This window comes from Monopterus albus, unplaced genomic scaffold (genome assembly GCF_001952655.1).
Source record: "Monopterus albus unplaced genomic scaffold, M_albus_1.0 scaffold60.1, whole genome shotgun sequence".
Classification (NCBI taxonomy): domain Eukaryota; kingdom Metazoa; phylum Chordata; class Actinopteri; order Synbranchiformes; family Synbranchidae; genus Monopterus; species Monopterus albus.
Window position 1 is genome coordinate 2,266,862 of NW_018127940.1, and position 17,795 is coordinate 2,284,656.

At 40.6% G+C, this 17,795-nt stretch overlaps 3 protein-coding genes and 2 long non-coding RNA genes across 8 annotated transcripts in view; 2 read left to right on the plus strand and 3 right to left on the minus strand.

The window, feature by feature from the left end:
• The window catches only part of chata (choline O-acetyltransferase a), a 6,305-nt gene extending 1,958 nt beyond the window's left edge, over nt 1-4,347 (minus strand). Inside the window, 12 exon segments of the mRNA XM_020603304.1 lie at nt 1-2; nt 5-45; nt 133-261; nt 394-494; nt 650-819; nt 923-1,100; nt 1,650-1,830; nt 1,915-1,968; nt 2,544-2,662; nt 3,089-3,280; nt 3,715-3,800; nt 4,097-4,347. The exon segment at nt 1-2 is cut by the window's left edge and continues 77 nt beyond it. Coding sequence (XP_020458960.1) covers nt 1-2; nt 5-45; nt 133-261; nt 394-494; nt 650-819; nt 923-1,100; nt 1,650-1,830; nt 1,915-1,968; nt 2,544-2,662; nt 3,089-3,280; nt 3,715-3,762 — 1,215 coding nt within the window. The 5' untranslated portion in view covers nt 3,763-3,800; nt 4,097-4,347.
• Nucleotides 4,348-4,962: 615 nt separating this feature from the next.
• slc18a3a (solute carrier family 18 member 3a) lies at nt 4,963-7,590 on the minus strand. Its single transcript, XM_020603305.1, has one exon. It carries the CDS (start codon nt 7,084-7,086, stop codon nt 5,527-5,529), a length of 1,560 nt encoding a protein of 519 aa, XP_020458961.1. The 5' UTR covers nt 7,087-7,590; the 3' UTR covers nt 4,963-5,526.
• Nucleotides 7,591-9,657: 2,067 nt separating this feature from the next.
• Nucleotides 9,658-11,942, plus strand: LOC109961957 (N-acetyltransferase 9-like). The gene is given in 5 exon segments (XM_020603243.1): nt 9,658-9,776; nt 10,240-10,349; nt 10,823-10,963; nt 11,115-11,174; nt 11,246-11,942. Coding segments are annotated over 5 exon segments (411 nt in total). The 5' UTR covers nt 9,658-9,699; the 3' UTR covers nt 11,269-11,942.
• A 426-nt stretch (nt 11,943-12,368) lies between these two features.
• Nucleotides 12,369-14,237, plus strand: LOC109961874 (uncharacterized). Its single transcript, XR_002275182.1, has 5 exons — nt 12,369-12,461; nt 12,581-12,659; nt 12,752-12,904; nt 13,090-13,199; nt 13,817-14,237. It is a non-coding gene; the product is annotated as an uncharacterized LOC109961874 (long non-coding RNA).
• Nucleotides 14,238-14,301: 64 nt separating this feature from the next.
• On the minus strand, nt 14,302-16,198 carry LOC109961875 (uncharacterized). 4 transcript variants are annotated; one of them, XR_002275186.1, is made up of 4 exons: nt 15,910-16,198; nt 14,874-15,019; nt 14,562-14,650; nt 14,302-14,376 (listed from the first exon to the last, which is right to left on the minus strand). It is a non-coding gene; the product is annotated as an uncharacterized LOC109961875 (long non-coding RNA). The 4 variants fall into 4 exon arrangements; XR_002275185.1 differs by having other exon boundaries at nt 14,874-15,023; XR_002275184.1 differs by having other exon boundaries at nt 14,874-15,023; nt 15,919-16,197.
• Between the last annotated feature and the right edge of the window lie 1,597 nt (nt 16,199-17,795).

Here is a 17,795-nt window from a genome sequence, read left to right on the forward strand (position 1 = left end):
TAATCATTGAATTTGTGGACATTCATGTCCAGATTTCTTACCAGCCTGAGCAAAATAAGAATATACCCTGATATGAGTTGAAAGCATTCCTTCATTTTGTTTGATTAAATAGGAGCCAGGGTAAACAGAGACCTCTGGAGTCTGTCAGCAGAAGAAGCAAGGCGTTTGTGAATCTCTGGAGTGCATTTCCAGCGGAGTCTACGTGGTGCAGGCAGCTCGCTCACACTGGCAGCTCTGACCAGCTTTGATGGGCTGCCAATCCTGATGTCAGGTTGGAATATAATATCATTTATCATTTCTTTAGGACAGTCTTATTTAGATTTTCTAAGTATATTCTAACAAATACCACATACATTTTGCATTTCCAGCATCTAGTTAGATTTCATATCTTACATATATTTGAGTAGGTACTGTGTGCATTCCACTAGGACAATTCCTTCAAATGGCGAGTGTTCACATACGACTCCACAACAGCCGTCAGCTCCTACAACAAACTGACACAGTCATGCAATTTTCAGTTGAGTTGAACCAACTTTACTTCATTGTTTTTTTTTTTCTAATAAAAAATATTTAACCAGTTTTCACACATAATTTATTTCTCTAGCACACAATGTGAAAAAGTAGCATTAGAATATCTGTGCATACTGACCTGCATGGGCTTGTCGTACCAGCGGTTCCCACCATTCTTGGCCTCTCCTCCTCCATGCAGCATCAACATGGCACGTGTGGTATCACTTAGCTCAGGACCACTGGCGTCATCCAGACAGACCAGACACAGACAACGCTCAATCATGTCCAGGGAGTCCCTGTTAGTAGACTCTAGAGCATAATAAGTACAAAAGGTCATTCTGGTGAGACAAATTGACTTTCTGACCATAGAGTGCTTTTACTGGAAATTCTTGACACTCTTTTCAAACCATACCTCTCATGAGCACACTACGTGACTCTGCCCACTCTGTCCGTCCATCTGAAGTGAGAAGACCAATAGGTGGGAGCCGCTCTTCTTCACTGCCAGCCATCTTGACAATCTTCTCTAGCTGAGTTAACAGATCTCTCTCATTGAGTCGGCGGAAGTTGATCACTACATCCAGCACAAAGAACTGGAGAGAGATTCAGATTGGATACTAACTGTTTCAGTGCACTGGTCCCATAGAAACCTCTTTAATATTAGTTGAGAGTGGGCAAACAAAACATAGGAGAATTATTCCCTAACCTCACAGACACGTGGTTATCTGGTTGGCTATGCGATGTCAGTGGCACTGGGCACATGAGAGACAATTCCTGCGTATTTCATTGTTTGTTTATTTTCATAGTTTTGACGATTTCTGCCACTTATAACTTTGGTCTCACCAAAGTTATCTCTCACAGACCTCTCTTCTGTTAGTTTATATGTTATGCACGAAAGGTCAAGACAGCATGTTACTCTGGAAAAAAATATAAGGTGAACCTTGAGCTAATTTTGTCACATTAACATTTCTAAAGAATGAATTTCAATAATACATTTTTATGCTTAACTAATAAGCCATTACAGCTGAGAGGTCCTGAAAATCAACAGCCCCAGAAAAAAATCCAATAACTGGACCTTGGACTCAATTGGTTATGTTGACTAGTGTATGGCAGCTTTGGATTTGTGTTTCACTCTGCCTGACCTGATTTTTACAAGCCACAATGATGTGTTCAGGTTCTGGCATCACACAACTCTCCTGGGCCACTAGTGTGTCCCTCTCGGGTCCTGGAAGGCGGTAGGAAGTGAAGAGGCGATAGTACTGTTCCATACACAAAGGGGTTCCAGCCAGCTGGCCCCTGGCGTAGTCCACGGGCAGAGAACGTCTAAACACACGGGCACACACAGGTGGTGCTCCCATTCTTTCACATACGGTCAACAATTTTTGCTCTCATTGTACATTAACTTACACATCGAGAAGAGTCTTGTACTCCAAAACTCCAGAAATTAAGTGTGCAGCAAACCTAGGAAAGAAAGACCTTGTTCACAAAACACAACCATATTGTATACGATCAGTCCTTCTCACGTACACCGTTTGTGCTTGGGGAAATAGTTCTCTGTATTTGGCCTTGTTCTTGATTTATTTTGAAGCTGTATTACACTTAACAGTGTAACTGCTTTGTTAGTCATACTGTATGTTTAAGGAGCAAATCCCAGATTTATAAAATGTTAACCAACAAACATGAAAAGTGTCTATTAACCTTGCCACCAGTAGCCTGGCTTGGCCTCTCAGCCCTCCAGGTGTTCTGGGTAATTAGTCTATTTGTCAGTGTGCAGACAGAAGTGTTCAGTTTGCTGAAATTGATCAAAGCCAGTCTCTGAGTAATTTATACAGTTCACAATCATTTCTTAAGCCTTCATGCTGTAATAATAAAACATTGCCTGTCAGGTGGTAACTAACAGGGTCTCTGGTACAGAATGGGCAATGCTGAAAAATATTACTCCCGCTATTAGATGGGAATATATTTGTCTGTCTTGTGTTACATATGTCACATTTTCTGGTGTGACTCATTTGCCTTGGTTGTGCGTTGTCTCATACCTTAAGGCATCGATGGGAGCCCTGAAGTTCTGTTGTGGGAAGACCATTGCAGGACTGGAGTTGACGGGCAGAGCCAGTCTGTTGTTTAGGTACATATCATTCAGCCAGTAGTCATACACCTACAGCAGAAAATAAAGGGATTTGCTTTAAAGATAAAATCTAAGTAATAGGGATCTAATACAACCTCTGATTACATCATTAGTGTTTGTATACAATGGTGTAGAACAGGCCTATCATTTGATTTATGGTCACACAAATTTCATTTCTTTTCAATATAAGCTAAACCTTTAAGTTTTGTATATCAATTATGCAACAAATGTATGCAAAACTGTTTAAAGAAATGGTGGTCAGCCCTTTAAAGCTTCATGTTCTTACTAGTGTCATTTACTGATGACTTTGGACCTTGAAATAAAATAGTGTCTATTATTTGCACATAAGTTTGTATTGATCATAATGGTTTGTGTTGCTAAAACAAATTCTTTTGGGATTTGAAATGACTTGCACACATCATTATTGTTTGTTTTTGCCCAAATAATTGCATTTACCCAGTTTGCTGTGTTCTCCCTTCTCTCAATGAGTTTACTCTGTAGTAGCTCCCCCACGGCTCCAGGGGCTCCAAACTCCTTCACTATATTTTCGGTTTTGTGAAACTGTTCCTTTGTGACCAGGTGCTTCGTGCACTTCAAGTACATGTCCAGTGTGTCTTTCAGAGCAGGGAGCGGCAGCTTTGGCAGAACCTGAACATTGAGGGGGATGAAAAACTCACCATCATTTCTTAAAGAAAATTAACATGTAAAGTTCTGAATGTCCTCTGACACACGAATTGTATCAATTTATCAAGAACATGTTTTAAAATTATAGTAGTTAAGATTAGTTGTAACTTTTTAATCGTACTTTTTAGCTAAGAAAAACTAAAAGCCAGATTTTTAAATGATTCACTTCAGCTGACTCAGTATAAAATAATATTTAATTACAATGTCATAGTGTAGGATTTATTCTTATAATGATACATCATTCATAAGTTCCTTCTTAGTTTTTAAAAGTCACTTTTATGCCTTAGTTAATATTTACTTTCATTTGACCTTTTGCATTTCTAATTGAATGAATTATTTATTACATATTCAAGTCAAATGGATTCTATATTCATATTAATCAGATATAAGATATTTACATCTCCACCCCCTAAATCTTTGGAGGGCTCTCTGTCCAGAATTGGCATGTTGGAGGCGCAGAGGGGCAGTCAAGCTGGGACCGACTCTGTGTTCATAAATAAACAATATCATTATCAAGTTCAAATGAATGGGTTTTACAACAGCTGATAGTCAATATAACAGTCTGAATGAAAGCACAACTTGTTGGAATAATTATGACAAATGAATAACCATTCTGACTAAACATCAAAAGAATGCGCATGTTGAGAGATTTTCACATGCAGCATTATGTTCAAATCGTCTTACACACCTGCACATTTTTTCTTGCCATGCAGTCATAGCTAATATTAATACACAGACCAAATGAAGAGAATATGTCATAAAATGACATGTTTTACTCACCAGAAAGGAACAAATTCCCATTCGAAGTGGGGACTCAAGCAAGAAGTTTAGGATTCTCCATCTTGACTTGAATCCATTTCTGGCAGAATTTCTTTCAAATTTCACTACTTCGATCCTTTATCATTTTGAGCATCTTTCAGTCCCCATCCTGGTGCACAAGTCCCTTGCTGGCTCAGGAGAGATGCTGAGAAGATACCTCACCCTCCTGGCAGCCAAGCTCCTCCCAGATGTCTTGCCATTCGCCGAGAAGTTTATTTGGCACTTCACATCTTTACCCCACCTTACTTAGACACCGACTGAACGCCTCAGATGCTCACATTTTTGCTGAAGACCAAATAAGATGCATTTTGCATGAACTTATTCTTTGACTTTCAGAATTTTTAACACTTTTCTTCAAGAAATGTAAAAGCGCATTCATTGCTTCCAGCTGAGTGATAGAATTATTTTAATATTATTCAAAGATGTGCATTTTGGACAAGCACAGATGCTTTGACAAACCGACTGTTTTACAAACAATATCACCCTCAAGATCCTTGATGAAATTATTAGTTGTCTCAAATCAGTTTTTTTAAAGTGGGAAAGTTAACTTCCTTCTAATTACTCACCATTGGTTGTTTTGTTTTTCTACAGTACGATCACAAAACTACCTCAGTGTATTAACCTTAATAACTGTATAACCTGAGTGTTTAATTCATGTTTGTTCAGAGGCAAAAAAAAAAGGTTTGAGTGAAAAATCTACGTTTTTAGAATATAACCATTGTAATATTGAGGATTCCTTCACTGCCGGTTGATAAAAATGATCATGTAACGCGATAAATAATTAAATTTGTCACCTTAATAAATAATTTCCATAAACAGTATCGTTTGCATAATACTGATTTCATTATGTACATGAATATACATGTCTGTACAGTCACAGATCATACAGTCAGAGGCTATGCATTCCAGAAGCACATTATTCAAAATAAACAAACAACAAGACGCAGATTTCACTTCAGTTGTATCCTTCTAAAACTGTCGTGGGACGCATAGTGTTTCATATTGAGTTTAGTTCTGGCAAAGCAAATACAGAATATACTGAAAGACACATACATTATAACTGGTCTCTTGATAAAATACATTTTCACATAATCCCTGAATACAATATAAATTAGTTTCTGATACGGTGATATATATTTTTATGAGCAAACATGTATCTCATCAAGTCTTTCACAATACTCTTATTTCGATAATAATGAACACCAGCGAGCGCCTTTCTACTGAAAGCTACTTGATCTGACAATACCCGGAGGAGCTGTCACCAGAGGACTTCTCACCAGAAGCAGTAAATAATTGATGTTATGTCCTAATCGTGTTATGCAGTTGATTAGCTCTGAAAGGATGCACACAAATCTACATGGGCACTTAGTTTTACATTCACTTAAGGTCTTTTACACATACTCTACTCCAGAGGATTCCTCATCTGAATACGACCGTTGCGCAAAGGTTTCAATGCCATTCTCGTCGATCGTTGTACACAGACCTTTTCTCTTCTTCTCTCGTTGCTCCATCTTAATCGTATCATACAGTCCCGTCGGGCCATCCTCCAGGAGCATGTTTCGCTCGGAGAAAGAAGGCTTCATCTGAGTCACATTCTTCAGCAGAAGGAGCGCCGGTGCGTAAAGTACATTGGCGAGGCCCATGCCTAAGTTGAGCTGAACAAAGCCCAGGTCGTGCACTATCTGTCCAGCCACCACGGGCCCCAGGGCATAGGCCACACAGTAAGAGATGTCTGCTATGGCGTACACGCTGCCATAAACTGACACATACCGCACATCCACCAGGAAAGCCAGGGTTGGCAGTAGTGCCGTGTCCACAAGGGCAATGCCAAAACAGATTCCGCACAGCGGGATCATGAGCTGTCCAAAGTTTTTACAGGCTGGGACTGTGCAGGAACTCGCGCCTATGAACACCATACCTATAGCTCCGTAAAACCACTGGCGATGAGGGTACTTGGCGGCTAATTTGACAGTGAGAAATACACCTAAGATATGCGGGAAGAAAGCGGGGAGCCATGTCATGCCGATCTCCCACTCGCTGGAATGCATGGTTTCCTCCATCCATTTTGCGATAGTGGGCTCAAGGAAAGCTAGAGGGATATTACAAATGGTCAGAGCACCAGCCACTACAGCTATATAAGGATCAATCATCAGTTTATGTATAGGGGTGCCGACTGGCATGTTTTGTCTCTCTCGGTTAGAAAAGGGTTTTAGAACAGTCAGGCACAATACACCATCAGCGAGACAAATACAGGCCAGAATCAGGAAGGGCACCCGCTTCCCTGCGAACTCATAAAGAACCCCTCCAAAGGGGGGCGCCACAAGACTTCCAAAAGAGATGAAAGCCAAGGCGATTCCCAGCGCTTTGCTCCTCTCCGCCTCCTCTGTGTACCTGTCTGCGATCAGAGCGATCCCCGAAGTGTCCGCGAAAGCTGAGCCAAGGCCCTGCATGCTGCGCGCCAGGAACAGAGTCGCGTAGTTTTCAGCAAAGGCAAAAATAACAGTGGAGAGAAACATGACATTGAGTCCAATGAAGAGTGGGATATCATAGCCAACCCTGTCTATAAACGTGCCACTTAGCGGGTTCACCAGGAGCTGTAGGATGGCCTTGGAGGCAAAAAGAACACCTATCTGTAGGTCGAAGTTCCCCTTGGTTACTTCGTGGACGGTGCTGTTAGTGGAGTTGGTGTGCGTTGCAGCATCTTGGGCATGATCCGCTGCGGTCTGTAGCCCTTTAAGGTAGTCAGGTACAATTGGCACAATAACCATGTAAAGCATATTGTCTAACAAAAGTACTACAGATACTATTATTAGAATGATCCTTTTCTGCCGCTCTGGGTTTTGGATGACATTACCCAGTTGTTTAGTTCTTTCGCTCATCTGGGACAGTTTGGAGGCGGCAGATTGAGCCATACTGGGGGCTTGTTCCTTTGTGTTTCCCTCCGGCTCCATGATTTTTCGAGTCTCGTTTTCTGAAAAATAAAATCGGCTTTCCCCAGTTGATCTATTTATGAAATTACGCAAGCTTGGCGCATCTGTTCTCTATTTTGTTTTGTATTCTTTTCCAGCACCGGGAGCCTTACTAATGAGCTAACTAACTTTCCTCTGCTTTAGCTCTTCTCTGTTCCTTGAGCCGTTCGTCATCGCACGCGCTTTTCCGCTTTCGTGACTTGGACTCTTTTATCCACTGTCCTCCCTAGTTGCTTCATTTTCTCATATCCCACCATTCAGGTGACGTGCTGGTCCCGGACAGCACTCTTGGGTCGGGTATTCGCCTACAGTTCACAGTACCAACTCCATAATAGCACTCGCTGTTTTCGATCCGTGAGCTGCGCTTCTTTGGCTCCCAGACTCTTCCAGCTGTCTCCAGTCACCTGTAACGTTGTGAACTAAGTCATCATTTCACATAAGCCGGACTCCTTTTTTGTCGGCCGTGGAAGGAGTAGTCTACATTCCATAGACTTCCATAGGTGCCCCCTCCCCCTTCCTATGTTCGCCGATGGCTGTGACGCACAGTCCTGCTATTCTCCAGCATCTCCAGATCTTTTATGCTAATTATACATGAAATCCCGAGTGCCCACTGTCCAGTTGCTTCAAAGCAGAACCGAAGATGCTTGCTTCAGTTTTTCTGATATTGTATTTCATATACTAAATTTAAAATGGTAATTATAAAAAATGTAAGGATACATTTAGGATACCGCGCACATTCGGTTTAATGTACACTCAATAACACAACCTTTAGTTATCATAAACTACATGAGCTCAACAGTGACTGCTACAAAGAAACACTGATTTATCTTTAATTTAGTTAGAACAAAACTTTGGTTTCAGCACCACCCTCCAGCGGACAGCTCCACAGAGGACGTCATTAAATGTGATTAAAAAAAAACGGAATTTATTCGTTTAATTTCTACCAACTCGCTCCTTCAAACGCAAGATGCTGGTGTTTTTCAGATATCAGGGAGCCGAAGTGGGTTTAGGATGTAGTGGTTAAAACAAACAGTAGATGTTTAGTAGTTAATCAAGGATCAATCTTCAATCCTCCGCATCCACACTGCTAAAATGTAAGTGAGCAAAAACCAGCAAGGCTGCTCCTGATCCTGTTCTAATAAGGAGAATTTCACAAAAGTCTAGACTTTCACACTGAAAACTTAGCGATGCAGTTAAATCTGAAAAATCCTTTTTGCTTTTATTTAAAACAAACAAATAAACACCCAAAACAAAACAGGTTATATTTGTTGCGCTTTCACTCCACATCAGACGGAGAAGTGGTTTAAATATAGCAGGACACTGCCACCTACTGGTTCAGAGAATATTCAGCAGTTCTCAGTAATCTGAGAGCAATATATTAAATATATTACTGTAATGGAGATCATTTCACTGCAAATGCAAATCAGCATCTTCTGAAAAAACCTTTAAATTAATTACACTGTAGTCAGTTGCAGGGGTAGGGGCACCGTTGGGGGGTGGGGTGGGGGGACACAGTGATATTCATATATCTTTCTTCCAGAGCCTCCAGTCCTACTGGGAGTGCTGGTGTTAGGGCCCTTCATGTATGCCAGAGGCCCTCAGCTGCAGCACTGTATGGACATGGTCAACACTCCACAGGAGCCGGTGAAGTTGTGCCACGGATTGGGCAGAGCCATTTAAGCAACCAAACATGAACAGATCCACAGACACACATGTGCATGTACATACACACAAAGTCCGAAATAATAGAATAAAAGTGCTAAAGTTCGTCATTTGTAAAACGCCTTGAGGCGATTTCCATCTGCAGAAAAGGTCATTGGTGCAAGCCTACCCTCCATGGAAGACCTGTACACCTCACGGGTCAAAAGGAGGGTGGAGAGGATCACACCCGGGACACAACCTGTTTGAACTCCTCCCCTCTGGACGGCGTTGCAGGTCATTGTACGCCAAGACAACCAGGCACAGGGACAGTTTCTTCCCCCAGGCTGTCAATCTGATGAACATTTGACCCACGACAGTATGACTGGACAATAACCCTCAGTGCAATACCTGTAAATATACATTGTACAGATTGTACAGATCCGTACAGGTCTCTATTTTTAAGTACTCTATTTTTATTCCTATTTATCTCATTTCAATGAGCATTCCTCTGTCTGTCTGCATTGTTTACTGCCAGTTTATACTGCTTATTTTGCATTGTTTGCACTGGTTGTTGCTCGTTAATACTGCTTATTTGGTTATATTACACAGCCTTATGCTGGTTTACTGTTTACTTGACCCTTGCATGGGGATATGTACATACACATTGAGAGCCGATGTACCAGAGTCACCCAAATTCCTCGTGTGTCCGACACACCTGGCCAATAAAGCAGATTTTGATTCTGATTCTAATAAAAACGTGTCTAGATGAAAGTTGTGTTTGTAATTGCATGTGATTTTTACTTGCCGCAGATATTTCAACGCTGCAGCCTGAGAAAGTTCGGCCGCTGTCTCCCCACCGCCCCCTAGTGTACATGTGCAGTGGACTCCAGAGCACGGAAAGAACCCCGGAAAAAAAACAAATGTGTCGTGTGCGCTAGGTGAGCAACATTCACCATGAAGATAAACGAGAACACGCTACTGGAGGGACACAAAGTTGTGCTGATTCCTTACAATCCAAAGTACCTGCCCAGGTAACGTTAACATTAACACCTGATCAGTGTTGTTACACACAGGAAGCCTGTCACTTTGTTCTTTTATTTTCCTCTGCTGATATCTTTAGTGATGAGTGTTTGAATGTCATTTCTTTACTATCAATGTTTAAACATGGCAGATGGGTTTCATGTTGACTTCTAAATAAGTCTGCAAGTAATAATATTTAGAAAACAATCTCATCGCAAGTTCCATTTAGTATCTTTTCTGGGGCTTTCGATCGTATCATACAGTCTCATTTGTCACGGAGCATCTGAAAGCTCTTTGTGGTGAAGAAATAACTTATGATAGATGACCCAGCTGCCAATACAAACTTTTGATCCTTTGACAGATTGAAGTCTCTTTAACTGGCACAGCAGAACCAGCTCCAGTCCTAACATGATTAAGTTAAAGCTATAGAAACCTGCAGTCCCTGTTTCTTATCCACCTGTTTACACTCTTCAGGTATCATGAATGGATGAAGTGTCCTGAGCTGCAGCATCTGACTGCCTCAGAGCCACTGACCCTGGAACAGGAGTACGACATGCAGGGGAGCTGGAGGGAAGATGATGACAGTAAGACTTCAAAACAATCTTTGGTTGAACCGATCATACAGCAGTGGCTGGGAAGGGAAATATGAGAGAACTTCTTTTACTTTTGTTAACTTATTCTAAGTTAGAGTAACAAGTTTTTAACATTCAGAATTTTTACAATGCCTACATAAAGAAGCTAACACACTGTCCAAATAATAGAAACTTATTTAATACAACTTATGATAGGAAAAAGTGAAATATGATTCAGTGGCATTTGCTTTATGAGGTCAACATTGCTTTCAAGTTCTGTCCTTATGGCTTCCAAATCATTCCTTCCAAACGTTCATACCATCATCTATCAGATTTGTTAGGTTAAAGTGTTTATAACTAACCGGTAATCATTGGATATGATGTGAAAATAAGACGTCATTCTTTCTGAGGTCATGCACTAGTAAAATCATTCAACTTTTACCTAAAGAAAAGCTGTTTAATTTGACTTTTTTATTTTTTGTCAGAGTGCACATTCATCATCTTGGATAAGTAGCAATGGGCAGATCCCAGTATAGAAGAGGAACAATGCATGGTGGGAGATGTCAACATGTTCCTGACAGACTAAACAGACCTCTCTTTGGCTGAGCTGGAGATCATGATAGCAGGTGATGCCCAGTGTGCTTATCATAAAAGTGATTCAAAATCAAAGGCTGAGCAAATATCTACAGTCAGCCTGTTCTGTGGTTTGTTCATCTCAATCATTTCCTGTGTATATCTCTTTATATGTTGATGCTATATTACCCTTGTTTTCTACAGAGCCCAGTCACAGAGGCACGGGCATAGGGAAGGAAATGACACACATGATGATGCACTACGGTGAGCATCTGATCCCATCTTTCAGTGAAGAAGTTGAAAATTTGAATTACTGTCCATTTTTTGCAATTCAGTCTTGTCCTGTGGTCATCATTAGTTGGAGAATCAACCTGTGGTGGAGCAGGAAAAATAATAAATGCAAAATCGCCATGAGAATGCAGACAGCAGTGGATGAAGCTGACGCAGGTGTATGGTTTGTTGTAAGATAACTTGCAGAATAAACAACGTTTAAACAGTATTTTTTGTGTGTTTGTCAGGAAAAGTAAACAACTCCTAACATTCAGTACTATCCTATGTTGACTAAAAGTAACAAAGGATACATCGCTCTGTTCTGATTCTTTAGATATAAACTACATTTGACAACATATGATAAGCTGCGGTGCTAGACTTGCCAAAGGAGCTGAAAACTGTTAATTCTTACATGTATCTCTGTACAGTATTTATTTGAAACCTCTCTTTATTCATACTAAATGTTAGTGGTTTTAGATTTTATTTAAAAAAAATAAATGGGAGGAATAAGCCACAGTTTTGCCTAAAAGCTTAAAACATGTCTTGTAACTTTTCTTTTTCCTGTTTCTTCTCCTCATCACACAGTAAAGCTGCCTTTTAGTGGTGGTACACAGCATTACACCAATCTTAACAAGTGTGACCCATTACTGTCAACCATTCAAATGAATGGAAATTTAGTGGTACAAATAGCAATGTATATACAATTTTTGTGAGCATGTGTAGGAAAGATTTGTACGTAAAAAATGTTTTTGAGTGTGTGAATAAAATCTGTAAACAAATTGTTATACAAAGACACTGGAAACAATCGTTTTTGTTAACATCTGTGTACAGATTGTACAGTGCAAATTGCATATACAACTCTAATTAGAAGTACTGAGGTTTAGTGTGAATCACACCTGAATCTGATTGGACAAAGATCAGGGGATATAGGATACAGAGCACTTATTAGGTTTTTAGAGAGCACAGCGTTAAGCAAGATAGTATGATGTGAACTGAGCGAGATTATTTTGTTACAGTAGGTAGGGGCCGTTCTGATCCACACTCCACTCTAGAAGGTGGCGGTAATGCACCTAAAGCTGTTTGCCAACCGCCATTGTTCAACAGAAGAAGAAGATTGAAAAGAATCTGATTGGACAGTGACAGTCCAATCACAGAGCAGAGTGAAATTGTCCAATCAGGTGGTAGCTGGGTCCTTCAAGTTAGTATCCGGTGGCAGTTCTGTAAGTTTGATTGCAGCGGAGATTTAAGATGCGTACCAGCGGGAGCTGTTGTGCTACTCAGGTGGGTCGAAATTTGTGGAAAATCACAGTAAGCATTTCATGTGTTGCGTTCTGTATGTAGGCTGCGCGCAGGTGCTTTGCTGTTAACACAGTTGTCCAAAATTATGTCTTCTATTTCAGGTGGGATACTTTATGTAGCGTTAGCCGAATGCTAATGTAGGGCGTCAGCAAACCTCTGCTAGCAAGAAAATTTTCAAGGGTAACCTTAAACCGTCCAGTACATTTTTTTTTATTATTTTTATTTGCTTGAGCTTGTCAATTGTCAGGCTAATTCTGAAACCTTCTCAATAGAGGAGAAAATAAGACGCCGGCCGGTTTGGACCTCATTGGGTCTTCATCAGCACAGAATCCCAACAACTCATTTGCACCTGTACGTTTCCGCCCTGATGAAGACCACGAGGTTAAAACCGGTCGGCGTCTTTTTACTGAGATGCCCTGTTACAGGTAAGAGTGCTACATTCAAAATGTTGCTTAAATAATAGTGCGAAGGCATTAGCAGCGAAATATATTTAAGTTACTGAAAGTAAAAATAGTCACTGCTAGTTTGTACAGGTTTCTGTGATCAGAGTAATTGTTATAAGTAGGACAGACATTATAGGACTAACTCCCCCCATGTATCTATCAATAAGCCACAGAACCCACGCACAAGATTAAATAGTCTCGGGCGTGTTACGAGGAGGACCGACAGCGTTCCGGGCCCATCACTCCTGCATTTGGACATCAACTGCAAATTGATGAGGTGAGAAACGTACAGTATTTTAAGGTTGTGGTGAGAGTACTATACTAGCACTGCCAAGTTCAGGTCAGACTAATTTCTCAGCTTTTTTCTGACAAACTGTTTGAGCAACTTTGATATAAATTGTAATGAAAGTTTTAAAATCTAAATGCAATTGAATGACGTTTCATTCTTTGTTCCAAACGTCCTAGTTTGATAGATGGTGTTAAGACGACGTGTGCATATTACGATCTCTATTTTCACACTGCAATTGTACACAGGATTGGAATGAACTGTAGTGTAACACTTTATGATAATGCTTTGTTGTGCCCTAAACTTGCTTCCATCTGTAATGTTTATGGCAAACATTGTCATAACAGTGATTGACCATTGCTCTCATGTGAAAGCTGAGTTAACTGTTAGTGGCCAGAAACAAGGCAGCCATTGCTCTGGAGTTCTTCATTGATGCTGCAAAAAAACTGACTGTATGCAGTCTAACTTCTGTACAAGTAACCTCATTTATGGTAGTAACTGCTTTTCAAAGCAGACAGCCTTGTAGAATATTTGAATGCTTTAGTGGAGTGTCTACACTTGATTTTTCTTTAACGGTGGATTGTTGCAGTTTGTGTGCACTCCCCTAGCCTGCCTTGAAGCCAAGATGAGCTGATACGACTGGGGTCACTCATGCAGAACAAGACAGCTTTCAACTTTTTGGCCCCTATAAAATCATGCCATTTCAGGTCTTGCTACTTTATAACCAGTACCTGCCATCTTTGATATTAAAACAGAACAAGAAAGTCTTACAGTTGTCATAGCTTTATTGAAGAAAAACAAAACAGGGCCTGGAAACTGCGCTTTTGCCCAAGGTAGAGTACCTCATCTTCTACATGTGCCTGGGCCAGTTATGAAGACTCCTAGTTATTCGAGAAGTCTTCACAACTGATCCAGGCACCTGCATTGCAACAGCATGAAGATGTGAAGTACTCTACCTTGATGACTCCACCAGTAGGCATTTCCCATCTTAGCCAAAACCATCCAGCTCCACCAGCTGCTGAGGAGAGCCTGCAGAAGAAGAGAAAACAGTTTGAAGCCATGATTTCAGTAATAAATGGTCAAATTATAAAACTTGCCCGTCTCTGTGCATGTCCTCAAGAATGCTGCCGATTGTCTGGCCAAAGAATGACATCTGGTTAAGGATTGTCTAAAAGGAAAAAGCTTGAGTTTAAAGCATGATTATACTCCACAATTTCAACCCGTTAAGTTTGCTTTAGTAGGCACATTTGTACCTGGGCAGTGAACATCTTTCTATATGCAGAATGGACACTATTGATTTGGAACTTTGCATTTAGAAAAAGGAAAAGTTTAAAATAAAAGATGTCATCTCACATGTTGAAACAGCTGTCGGAATTACTGGTGGCAAGTTCCAAGGAAAGAATACTGATGTCATCCCTCTGCTGGGTTAATCGCCATCAAACCTATAAGGAACAGTCACTTTTGTTTACCCTCAATTTATGAAAGACTACACAAATTTAATCTTTAACAGTAATTTAAAACTGCTCTGCCATTGTAAAGCACCACTCATGAAAGGTTACACATTTAAGCAATACTAAACTGAAGGAATGTTAAATTTTACATTGAGAAGCTATCCACAACACTAAGAATTTGATGCAACATATGCACAATGAACAAACAATTTACCATCTGAATTGTTATGAGGTTTGTAGTGCAAGCCCACAAAGCTTTGGATTGTCTTCACTGGGCCTTGTGCCTCAAGTTCTAGAGCTGATGTATTCAGGTCTTAAGGTGCACATATGAAGTGTTGAAATACATTCTTACTGTAAAACCTGCCTTTCATGAAAGTGGGGGAAATGAACAAATATTGTTTATACATCTATGCAAAGTATGGTTCTACTGTTGTGCATATTGCCAAAACACAGCAAGTGAGCATAAGTAATAAAGTACTAGTACTGTCAATACAATTTGAACAAAACGATACAGGAATATTTTAGCAGCTCTGTAGGTTTTGCTTGCATCACAAGGTTTATATTCAAACTTTAGTATGAAGCCAACAATGGATGAGATAATTTAAAGCGCTACAAAAGCTAGTGAATCCACCTCGTCTACCTTTATTCCTGGCATTGCTTCAATTGTCAATAAAGCCTGCTGATATTTTGAATACGAGTTTTAAATTAAACAAAAACAGGCATTTCGGGCCGTTCATTAATGACTGGCAGCTGATGTTTGGACTTCAATCTAAATGAGGCTCCATTTTAAACAGACGTCGCAGAAAAACGCAATTCTCACGCATGTACCTAAAAAGGTTTCTCCACCACAACAAAGAAATCCGTGTCCAAGACCAGTGTCCTCTAAACAGTCAACTTGGGTGTTTAAAACAAGAGGGTGCCAACTTGAATCTAGTCCGGGTATATTCGATATGCAACACCGTTCCCATTCTGGCAGCCAAACTACAGAGCCAACAGGAGATAGGCGAGTTACCGCCAAGTCATAGCAAAATTTTCTAGAGGCAAGTTTTAACAATTAACCTTGTTAAAATGAACATGTTAAAGCAAAACAATAGCATACCGGAAGTCTAACCGCACATGGAACTAATTAGAGGGCACACGCCTGGCTTGGCTTAGCCAGAGACGCTTCTTGCTAGCTGAGTTTTGCCAACATTAAATTCTCGCTAACGCCAGATAAAGCAGCCTACATGAACTCGAAATTAAACATTCACCTGCTTTACCTCAGCGAAATAGCTAAGCATCTGCATTCACGGAACGCTGCACATTAAGATTTAGCTGCAAAAGACCTGCAGTAGGTCGTCATCATCAGTGAGCCATGGGCATCCGTATACCTGTCGTTCACCGTCTCTCCTTCCTTCGGTGTTGTTGGCTTGCTGCCTTATATACCCCACCCACTAACAGGTGGCTGTAACAAGCTCATCAGTAAGTGAATATTCACGTCACCTGTCAGTGGTCATAATATTATTTTTCCTGTGAGGTTTATTGGCAGTTTGCAAGCCAACTTAAGGTGCATTAGCACCACCTGCTGGGCTGGAGTGTGGAACAACAATAGAGTCAAAGGAATAATAAAAAAATGGTTCTTAGAACTCCATAAACTACTAAATCCTATCCAAAATACTTATATCTGCCAAATAACAAATTACAATTTTATATACTGTCTTACAGTTGCTGCCCAAAAGGCTCTCTAGTGATATATTAGTAATCTTTTTTTTTCATTAACACTATCATACGAGCACGTTGCTCATTATAAACACTGCATATGAACAGGACATGCTCTAGTCTTAGAGAGAGACATTCACGCCTTCGTGACGTCCCGGCTTGATTACTGCAATGCCCTCTATTCCGGTTTATCCCAGTCATCGTTGTCCAGGCTGCAGTTGGTGCAAAATGCCGCCGCCCGGCTGCTCACTGACAGTCGATATGCTCACATTACCCCAATCTTAGCGTCCCTTCACTGGCTACCTATGAAAGAGGGGTGTCAGCCTGGACAGGAATTATGCTATAGATCGATGAATGTAGGTGCCTGTCAAATGTCTACTTAGTTGATTTTTATTCTGATATTGATATTTTGATGAGTTTGGTTTTAATTTTTTGATGTAGCTCTTTGAGTTGGTAGGTGCTTTATAAATAAATTTTATTATTATTATTCTCTACCTGACTACAATGTGGACAATGGTGTGCCTGATCAGTGTATATGTCAATAGTCTAACATGAGTTGTACTGCAATTTGCTGTATTATTTTCCTACCAACATACTTTTTTGCATAATGGTATCTATTTGAATGTGTTGGATTAACATGCAGGCTTTGTCATTGTGACACATACAACAAAATTTTGTTTGGAGCCAAAGGCCCCAGACCACTATCACAGGTAACTTGGGGGTTCAGTGTTTTGCCCAAGGACACTTTGACATGTAGACTGCAGGTGCTAAGATTCGAACCTTCAATCTTCTGGTTGGGAAACAACTGCTCCTCCCATTGCACCACTGTCACACCACTATCTAAAAAGTCAATACTGTAGCTTGGGCTTTTCTAAATAAACAAATTTTAAATGCACCCAATTGCAGACAGCCTGATTTAGGAACTGCATGTAAATGTACAATTTTAAAAGAAGGAATGAATTTGTGTAGTGATGATATGACCACAAAAAGGGGGTGCTTGGTTTAATGCAAGGCATCTCCCTGCTAGGGGCCCACGCTGGATATTGACAAGGAATTGAACCCCAACCTTGTGTACCAAATAGAGTGGTAAGCCCAGATGTAGTTACTGAATTCCCTCAGTGAGTCCATGTGCAGTATTTGTCTAAAGAAAGAAGGTCACTTTCGGCTTTTCCCGTTTAGGGGTCGCTACAGCGAATCGTCAGACTGACGACTCGAATTTTGACATTTGGCACGTGTTTTACGCCGGATGCCCTTCTTGACTCAACCCTGATTCGAACCCAGGCCACAGCGGCAAGAGCGCTGCGCCTTAACCACTATCCTACCAGGGACAGCTCAGTAATTGTCTAAAGGATTTAGGATTATTATTTTTTTGTCTACTGCTCAGGAATACCTGACTGGATTTGAACATATAGTTTATTCTACGTTGAAGGGGGCTTTA

Bases quoted from the DNA above. Each gene is read 5' to 3' on its own strand.
- slc18a3a (XM_020603305.1), bottom strand. From the start codon at position 7,086: ATGGAGCCGGAGGGAAACACAAAGGAACAAGCCCCCAGTATGGCTCAA.